This window comes from Nerophis lumbriciformis, linkage group LG16, assembly GCF_033978685.3.
Source record: "Nerophis lumbriciformis linkage group LG16, RoL_Nlum_v2.1, whole genome shotgun sequence".
In the NCBI taxonomy this organism is placed as follows: Eukaryota; Metazoa; Chordata; class Actinopteri; order Syngnathiformes; family Syngnathidae; genus Nerophis; species Nerophis lumbriciformis.
Window position 1 is genome coordinate 20,312,737 of NC_084563.2, and position 10,562 is coordinate 20,323,298.

General features: G+C 38.2%; 1 protein-coding gene across 2 annotated transcripts in view; it reads right to left on the reverse strand.

The window, feature by feature from the left end:
- Nucleotides 1-9,355, reverse strand: part of rab28 (RAB28, member RAS oncogene family) — an 86,419-nt gene extending 77,064 nt beyond the window's left edge. Inside the window, exon 1 of one of the 2 annotated variants that reach the window (XM_061976758.1) lies at nt 9,010-9,355. In XM_061976758.1, coding sequence (XP_061832742.1) covers nt 9,010-9,084 — 75 coding nt within the window. In that variant the 5' untranslated portion in view covers nt 9,085-9,355. The remainder of the gene's footprint in view (nt 1-9,009) is intronic. The other variant, XM_061976759.1, reaches the window with a different exon arrangement.
- Between the last annotated feature and the right edge of the window lie 1,207 nt (nt 9,356-10,562).

Below are 10,562 nucleotides of genomic sequence, written 5' to 3' on the forward strand. Positions count from 1 at the left end.
AAGTAAACAAACAAAGGCTCCTAATTTAGTCTGCTGACATATGCAGTAACATATTGTGTCATTTATCATTCTATTATTTTGTCAACATTATTAAGGACAAGTGGTAAAAAATGAATTATTAATCTACTTGTTCATTTACTGTTAATATTTGCTTACTTTCTCTTTTAACATGTTCTATCTACACTTCTGTTAAAATGTAATAATCACTTATTCTTCTGTTTGATACTTTACATTAGTTTTGGATGATACCACTAATTTGGGTGTCGTTACAGGATCATACATTGGTCATATTCAAAGTCCTCACGTGTCCTGGGTAGTGTTGTAACGATACCAATATTTTGGTACCGGTACTAAAATTATTCCGGTACTTTTCTAAATAAAAGGGACCACAAAAAATTGCATTATTGGCTTTATTTGAACTAAAAATCTTAGGGTACATTAAACATATGTTTATTATTGCAATTTAGTCCCTAAATAAAATAGTGAACATACTAGACAACTTTTCTTTTAGTAGTAAGTAAACAAACAAAGGCTCCTAATTTACTCTGCTGACATATGCAGTAACATATTGTGTTATTTTCCATTTTATTATTTTGTCAACATTATTAAGGACAAGTGGTAGGAAATTAATTATTAATGTACTTGTTCATTAACAGTTAATATCTGCTTACTTTCTCTTTTAACATGTTCTATCTACACTTCTGTTCAAATGTAATAATCACTTATTCTTCTGTTGTTTGATGCTTCACATTACTTTTGGATGATACCACAAATTTGGGTATCAATCCGATACCAAGTAGTTACAGGATCATACATTGGTCATATTCAAAGTCCTCATGTGTCCAGGGACATATTTCCTGACTTTATAAACATCATATATATCTTAAAAAACGAAAGATGTTGTGATGCCAAAAAATATTGACTTTTCAGAGGCGGTATAGTACCAAAAATGATTAATTAGTATCTCGGTACTATAATAATACCGGTATACCGTACAACCCTACTTGCATCTCAAATCATAAATTCCCATTGAAATGAAATGAATGTATTTGGTGCTTGGCCTACCCGAAACAGCACATTTTTAACCTGTAACATGCCTTTTAAAAAGACAAACTAACTTTTGGATAGAAAATATTGTATGAAAACAGTCTTACAATACGATGGTATAATAACAACTACAGTAATTTTATGATGCAATGTAATAACATACAGTACTACTTTGGAGAGTGGACTTCTACTGTATTTCCGATCAGCAGCTTTTCTATATTTTCATGGATAAATGTCTGCCTCTATATTTTCATGGATAAATGTCTGCCGTTTAGATATTGCTTCAACATTATTGGCTGACGTTAAGATTCATTCTCCTTCAGTATGGCGCAGAGTAGCTCGAATTGCTTCGCTAAGTCGGTGACACGCTCAGCCATGTTTTTGATGATTTCTTTTTTTAATTAAATACATTTCATCCACACATTTCTTCACACCCACTTACTTCCTTTGCATGGTTGTAAAACAAAGTTAAGTCAATCTATAGCTACGAGCTAATGCTAGCGAGTAAGACCAAATGCTTTGGGCAGCTCTGACATTTGTACATTTGTAAATGTTTACCATATATGGAGATATCCGCTGATGTCACACGTCAGAAGTTGTGCAAATTCCAAACGGCTCGTTTGAAGGACATCTCCGCCATGCCTGCGTGGTTTGTTTTCACATTTTTGGGACTTGTGCAGGTTCAAAATAAACAACGGCAGGTACCGATAGGTACGAAAAGTTGGTTGTATTTATTTTAAACAGTCTTAAGTTGAGGTACAACTGTACTGTAAATGCTCACCAAAAATGGAGATCTTGGTTATTGTTGAGCATTTTTACGCACAAATGTTGGTGACTCAGTCTTGTCGTGATATTTAATACACAAGGTGAGTCTTTAATAAACGTGCCTGTGTTAGCTGCGGACAGGTACCTTTAATATTTGAATCAATAGGATACCGATTCCACCGGTACTCAACGGTACTAATTTTCTCTACTTTTGTGTGTGTTCAAATGTGCAATAAATGTTTATTGTTTTTTGTTTTTTTTAACTCATTTTTATTTAACACGGAGCTGTGCTGTCCAGTTTTTATCTTGTTATCTTACACTTGTGTCTCATTTGTAAGTACTGTACTGCGTTGTTCGGATGCAGTTGCAATTCTTTGCCATTAAGTTGAATGTGCCCCTCTTTTCTATTGATGAGCCCTACAAAGTGTTTAAACTGTAAGTATTGTATTTACAAAACCCAAAAACCAGTGAAGTTGGCACGTTGTCTAATTTGTAAATAAAAACAGAATACAATAATTTGCAAATCCTTTTCAACTTATATTCAATTGAATAGACTGCAAAGACAATATATTTAATGTTTGGACTGACACTTTTTTTTTTTTTTGCAAATAATCTTTAACTTAGAATTTAATGACAGCAAGACACTGCAAAAAAGTTGGCACAGGGGCATTTTTACCACTGTGTTACATGGTCTTTTCTTTTAACAACAGTCAGTAAATGTTTGGGAACTGAGGAGACCAATTTTTGAAGCTTTTCAGGTGGAATTCTTTCCCAATCTTGCTTGATGTACAGCTTAAGTTGTTCAACAGTCCGTGGTATTTTAGGCTTCATAATGTGCCACACATTTTCAATGGGAGACAGGTCTGGACTACAGGCAGGTCAGTCTAGTACCCACACTCTTTTACTATGAAGTAAACACGTGGCTTGGCATTGTCTTGCTGAAATAAGCAGGGGCGTCCATGATAACGTTGCTTGGATGGCAACATATGTTGCTCCAAAACCTGTATGTACCTTTCAGCATTAATGGTGCCTTCACAGATGTGTAAGATACCCATGTCTTGGGCATTAATACACCCCCATACCATCACAGATGCTGGCTTTTGAGCTATGCGCCTATAACAATCCGGATGGTTCTTCCTCTATGTTTTCAGGGGACACGACGTCCACAGTTTCCAAAAAAATTTGAAGTATGGACTCCTCAGAACACAGAACACTTTTTCACTTTGCATCAGTCCATCTTAGATGAGCTCGGGCCCAGCAAAGCCGGCGGCGTTTCTGGGTGTTGTTGATAAATGGTTTTCGCTTTGCATTGTAAAGTTTTAACTTGAACTTACAGATGTAGCGACAAACTGTAGTTACTGACAGGGGTTTTGTGAAGTGTTCCTGAGCCCATGTGGTGATATCCTTTACACACTGATGCCGCTTTTTGATGCAGTACCGCCTGAGGGATCGAAGGTCACGGGCATTCAATGTCGGTTTTCAGCCTTGCTGCTTATGTGCAGTGATTTCTCCAGATTCTCTGAACCTTTTGATGATATTACGGACCGTAGATGGTGAAATCCCAAAATTTTTTGCAATAGCTGGTTGAAAAATGTTGTTCTTAAACAATCAAGTATTTGTTCACAAAGTGGTAACCCTCGCCCCATCCTTGTTTGTGAATGACTGAGCAATTCGTGGAAGCTGCTTTTATACCCAATCATGGCACCCACCTGTTCCCAATTAGCCTGTTCACCTGTGGGATGTTCCAAATAAGTGTTTGATGAGCATTCCTCAACTTTCTGTTTGTTTGTTTTTTAGCCACTTGTCCCAGCTTTTTTAAACATGTTGCAGGCATCAAATTCCAAATGAGCTTAAATTTGCAAAAAATTAAGTTTTCCAGTTCGAACGTTAAATATCTTGTCTTTGCAGTCTATTCAATTGAATATAAGTTGAAAAGGATTTGCAAATCATTGTATTCTGTTTTTATTTACCATTTACACAACATGCCACTGGTTTTAGGTTTTGTATTACCCAACAGCTGCTTGATTGGAACCTGCATCTTAGTTATAGTTTTCATTACCAAATGTGTAGGAGTTTAAATCGCCATGTAAAATCGCTAATGCTAATCTTTAACATGTCCTTGGCAAATCAAATGTAAATTAGCATCCAGCTAGCGTATTTTAAGGAGTGGAGCCTGACTGTACTTTGGAGCGCCTTCTTCTTGCTTTGTAGAAATTGAAAAATGTAAGGCTGGGTTGGGTCTGCTCCGAGTGCTTGACTGCTTGTTTACCGAAAAGTGTTTTAGCCGGTGCCGAGTTCGCTACCGGAAGTGATGTCACATGCAACAAAGTTATCGAAAGTTTGATTTTACGTAAATCGATACCCAGTAGTGCCTCCGGACTTTGATCAGTACCTATAAAAGTACTGAATTCGGTACTTGTTTACTCTGTAGTTTTTTTATTTAATTTGGCCTTCGTCTGACCTATTGAGATGGATTACAGTATTAACGAAAACCGCTACACGCTGAAAATAAAGCATCACTGAGGCATTATTGTTTGAATAGCTGGCAACACAATTATGTCTTGCCGACAGTTAAGCATAGCAGTGGTAGCATCGCGGTCTTGGTCTCCATGAATGCTACCGGCACTGGGAAGCTGTGGTTCATTGAAGTGAAACATGTGCCGAGACATTGTAAAGTAGAGATGTTCTCAGGTAGTCTTTTCAGAAAACAGAATGAACTTTTAGCTGAAATGTCAGATAATGTACTGCTAAAACACCCTGGTGTTAGTATTAACATTTGCTTTAGAACAGCAAATATTTAGGGAAAACTCGTGTTCTCTGGTGGAAAAATACGCTTGTGTGTAAACTATTTTCAAAAACATCTCGCTCAGTTGGACAAGCAGTCACACATCTCTGCTATTTTTCTGAATGGTACGAGGAAAAATATACCGCCGGGAAATAGCGTCCAAAATAAACCGATCCCGTTGCAATTTTCAGAGGCAAATTGACATTAATAAGGGAAGGGTTGTGGGGGGGGGGTACAAGTTGTCAGTCAACAGCGTGGACTTCAGACCAGGGCTGTATGATGTTTTTTATGTCCAACACACAAGCAGGTAAGTCAATGATGACACTTGGCACCAGTGTATGTGTGTCATTAATACAGCGTATCTGCTGGGAAAAACTGTAATGGTGTGTGTTTTCAATGCCACATAGCTACCTTCCTCCGCCACTCAAACGCAGGAACAAAACCAAAACAAATATCAACTATTTACAATGAGAACATTCAATTTTCTCTTCGGGTCACCGATTTATACGGCTTCAAGAGAAGTGTGAGACTTGTTGAGCAATGTGCAGAAAGACAATCAGGTCAAACCTTTTATTTTGTTAAAGGTGAAACTGCGAAACAAAGACCAACACACGTTTGCCGGGGGGAAAAAAACACAACGTAAGCTGGGACGTGGCGCTATGCGAGGCTTCAGAAAAGCATCTAAATCAGGAGTGTCAAAAGTACGGCCCGGGGGCCGGATCAGGCCCGCAAACAGGTTTGATCCGGCCCGCGGAATGAGTTTGCCAAGTATAAAAATGAGCCAAATTTTTTGAATGACAGAAACTGCTGTTCTAAATGTGTCCACTAGATGTCACAATAGCAATTGTTTGTATCTTTGTAGATTATGCTACATATGTACAAAACAAATCAATCAATCAATGTTTATTTATGTAGCCCTAAATCACAAGTGTCTCGAAGGGCTGCACAAGCCACAAGGACATCCTCGGTTCAGAACCCACATAAGGGCAAGGAAAAACTCACAACCCAGTGGGATGTCAATGTGAATGACTATGAGAAACCTTGGAGAGGACCGCAGATGTGGGTGACCCCCCCTCTAGGGGAGACCGGATGCAATGAACGTCGAGTAGGTCTAGCATAATATTGTGAAAGTCCAGTCCATAGTGGATCTAACATAATAAAGTACCAATGATTGTCACACACACACTAGGTGTGGCAAAATGTGTCCTCTGCATTTGACCCATCCCCTTGATCACCCCCTGGGAGGTGAGGGGAGCAGTGGGCAGCAGCGGTGCCGCGCCCGGGAATCATTTTTGGTGATTTAATCCCTAATTCCAACCCTTGATGGTGAGTGCCAAGCAGGGAGGGTCCCATTTTTAGAGTCTTTGGTATTATTCGGCCGGGGTTTGAACTCACAACCTACCGATCTCAGGGCGGACACTCTAACCACTAGGCCACGAGTCCAGTCCATAGTGGGGCCATTGATTGATTGATTGACTGATTGATTGAGACTTTTATTAGTAGATTGCACAGTACAGTACATATTCCGTACAATTGACCACTAAATGCTAACATCTCAATAAGTTTTTCAACTTGTTTAAGTCGGAGTCCACTTAAACAAGCAGGCCAATCGCACCACTAGTTATGCGAAGATAGTTGTACACGTTGGCTCCAATGACACTAGGATGAGACAGTCAGAGATTACAAAGAGAAACATAGCCAGGACTTGTGATCTCGCTAGAAAGATGTCCAGGCATCGAGTGATTGTCTCTGGCCCCCTGCCTGCGAGAGGCAATGATGAGAGATACAGCAGACTATTCTCGCTTAACGAGTGGCTGGCTAGCTTCTGTAGAATCCAGGGACTAATGTTTATTGATAATTGGCCCTCTTTCTGGGGAAAACCAGGCTTGCTGATGAGAGACGGCCTTCACCCTAACCAGGAAGGCGCCATCATCCATGCCTAGGAACATAGATTTCTGTTTGAGTCACACTTTCTTTTTTCAAAATAAACCACATGATGTTAGTACACCAGTCAAGGAAAATGAGCAAACTACATAAATAACATCTTGTATTTTAATTTTGATATTATTTTTTTATCTTAATAGATTGAAAATTAACACCAATTGCCCGGGGCAACCATTCTCCCGAATTTCCACCCGGACAACAATATTGGGGGCGTGCCTTAAAGGCACTACCTTTAGCGTCCTCTCTCACCTGAAAAGGAGACTATTATATATGTCTCCGTTATCCATAGGTTTATCTATAACCCATAAAGTAGGCAGGCACGTAGCTATTTCTCAGCGTGTGTTTATTGCAGCCGGCACGTTAATACACTGACACACAACATCCGGATTCCCATAATGCATTGCTTCAAAACTACGGCAAGTAGTAATGTCTCAAAACATAACAGAGACGAAGCAGAAGAACGAAGAAGAGACATGGCAACGACGAGTAAGAAGAAGAAGTACGCTTGCAAGTTCCAAAATGATTGGAAAAACTAATTTCAGTTCATCCAGGACAGCTGGAAGGGGAAGGGGTATGCTGCCTGCACATTTTGTAGATCAGACTTCTCCATTGAACACGGTGGCCGAACGGATATACTCATTCATGAACGGATTATATATATATATATACACACACACAGTATATATATATATATATATATATATATATATTTATTAGGGGTCATTATTACCCAACCTTTAAATCAGTGTTTTTCAACCTTTTTTGAGGCAAGGCACATATTTTTCATTTAAAAATACGGAGGCACACCACCAGCAGAAAACGTTAAAAAATGAAACTCCACCAGGTCCTCCTCGTGCCTTGTTTTGAGTTTGTTGGTGTTTTCCTGTGTGTAGTGCTTTAGTTCTTGTCTTGTGCTGTTATTTTGGTGTTTTCCTGTCGCAGTTTCATGTCTTCCTTTGAGCGCTATTCCCCGCACCTGCTTTGTGTTAGCACGCAAGGCTATTTAAGTTGTTGCTATTCTTCTTTGTGTGGACATTGTTGCTTGCCAAGTCATGTATGGATGTACTTTGTGGATGCCGTCTCTGCTCCACACGCTGCAAGTTTTTGCTGTCGTCCAGCATTCTGTTTCTGTTTACTTTGTAGCCAGTTCAGTTTTACTGTCGTTTTACATAGTCATCCCTCTGCTTCATTGCCTTTTCCTTTCCCTTTTGTTAATTTTTGGTTTAAGCGTTACATACCTTTTTACCTGCACGCTGTGCTCTGCATATTGGGATCACAGTTCTACAGTCGAGTTCTACACAGCACGGACACTAAGGAACGGCACAGTATTTGCAGATTATAATTAGAGATGTCCGATAATATCGGCCTGCCGATATTATCGGCCGATAAATGCTTTAAAATGTAATATTGGAAATGATCAGTATCGTTTTTTTTATTATCGGTATCAGGTTTTTTTTGTTTTTTAATTAAATCAACATAAAAAACACAAGATACACTTACAATTAGTACACCAACCCAAAAAAACTCCCTCCCCCATTTACACTAATTCACACAAAAGGGTTGTTTCTTTCTGTTATTAATATTCTGGTTCCTACATTATATATCAATATATATCAATACAGTCTGCAAGGGATACAGTCTGTAAGCACACATGATTGTGCGTGCTGCTGGTCCACTAATAGTACTAACCTTTAACAGTTAATTTGACTCATTTTCATTCATTACTAGTTTCTATATAACTGTTTTTATATTATTTTACTTTCTTTTTTATTCAAGAAAATGTTTTTAATTTATTTATCTTATTTTATTATATTAATTTTTTTTAAAAAGGACTTTATCTTCACCATACCTGGTTGTCCAAATTAGGCATACTAATGTGTTAATTCCACGACTGTATATATTTTAGTATCGGTTGATATCGGTATCGGTCATTAAGAGTTGGACAATATCGGAATATCGGATATCGGCAAAAAGCCATTATCGGACATCCCTAATTATAATTATTGATTTGCAAAAAATATTTTTTGGACCAATTGGGTGAAGTTGCATAATTTCCCACAGCACACCAGACAATATCTAACGGCACACTAGTGTGCCGCGGCACAGTGGTTGAAAAACACTGCTTTAAATAACACACACAATAAACCTCACTAATTTTACTTGTCAGATGTTAATCACGTGACTCCAACGTGATGCGTTTACTTGCCGTCTGTAAACGACAGCATCGTCACTTCTCGAGGCTAGTTAGCTCCTGGCTAATTTAGCATCGTCCGTCGCCATGGTGACGAGAAGGTTCGCTACAGCTTCAGAAACAGCAGCACAAGGAGCTAAATACAAAGTGGAATGTTTAAAGGAGACTATGGAAGTGTCATGTTGGCGATGTGTGGAGACTTTTACACGTGACGTGCAGCATTATTAAGTGTGGGAATTGGAAGCTTCGTGTTTGTGTGTGCGTGCTACTTTTTTACCTTTCCGCAAGCGCCGTCGCCGATGACTACAATCTTCAGTTGTCGGTCCTGGCTCTCCTCCTCCGAGTCCGACATGACACCGCTGCGTGTGTCTGCCCCAGAGCCCTTCTCTCCGAGCGAAAAGCGGAGGATTAATACCAAGCTAGCCGGCTAATAATCACAGATGGATTAGCAGAGCGTCGGGTAAGAAAGCGGGCGCCATTTTGAATGTACCAACTCCACCCATGTGTTGTTCTGTCCGCCAAACACTAACGCCGTCTTTTACAAAGTTTTACGTGTCGTAACAGGAAGATAATACAATAATAAAACACACATAAGAGCCTTCATGAGGACAGGCGTGTCTCTAAATATCGTCACAACCGCACGGAAGCACTCGATAAGCAGACTCACAATCGGCCAAATGGTTGCGTCCGTTGTGACGCGTGCCTCGTTGCCATGGCAACGAGGTCAACCCGGAAGCGCGAGTAGAACGCAGCAAATCAAGGTTACTAAAATAAAAAATATATATATTTACCCAAGCGTGGCACATTTTGTGATGTTTTTTTTTGTATCCATCATACAAAACTAACTAACTATTTTTCCACTTACTTTGTGTGTCACTGCAAAATTAGAATTGAGTGAAATCACAGCTAAAACTCCACATTCATCCATCCATCTATTTTCTACTGCTTGTCCCTTTCAGGTTCACGGGGGTCCCAGCAGCACTTGGGCGGAAGGCGGTGTACACCTTCGACAAGTCGCCACCTTGTCATAATCACAAAAATGTTTTTACTCAGGCCCAACAAATCGCAACTAAAAAACAATTTCCTTCAAATCAGAACATTATTTTAAAGTAAAAAAGAAATAATTCTGCAAATTAAAAAAACGATCCTCAAGTATAAAAACACATTTCTTCAATTAATAAAACGGTTAGCATGTAGAAAAAAGAAGAAGAAAAATTATGCAAGTAAAAGAACGATTCGCAAGTAAAAAACAGCATTTTCTTCATTTAAAAAAACTTTATTCGCAAGTAAAAAAAAAACACTTTTCCTTCAATTAAAGAAACAACTATTCCCAAGTAAAAACACAATGTTCTGCAGGTAAAAAATTGTTTGCAAAAATATATATACAGCATGTATATATTTTCTTTAATAAAAAAGTTTCACAAGTTAAAAAAACACATTTCTGCAAATAAAACATGTATTTACAAGTATAAAAATGTTTCTGCAATTAAAAAAACGATTTGCAAGTATAAAAAAAATGTTCTTCAATTAAAAAAAACGATTACCAATTAAAAAATAAATGGAAAAAATTCTGCAAATCAAAAAAACATTCTTAAGTATAAAAACAATTTTTTTTCAATTTATAAAACGGTTCGCATGTAGAAAAAAACAATTTTCTGTACTTAAAAGAACGATTTGCAAGTAAAAAAACATTTTCTTCATTTCAAAAAACAATTAATCGCAAGTAAAAACAAAATGTTCTGCAGGTTAAAAAAAAGATTCGCAAATTTCAAACAACAATTTTCTTTAATAAAAAAAAGTTTCACAAGTTAAAAAAAAATTCTGCAAATA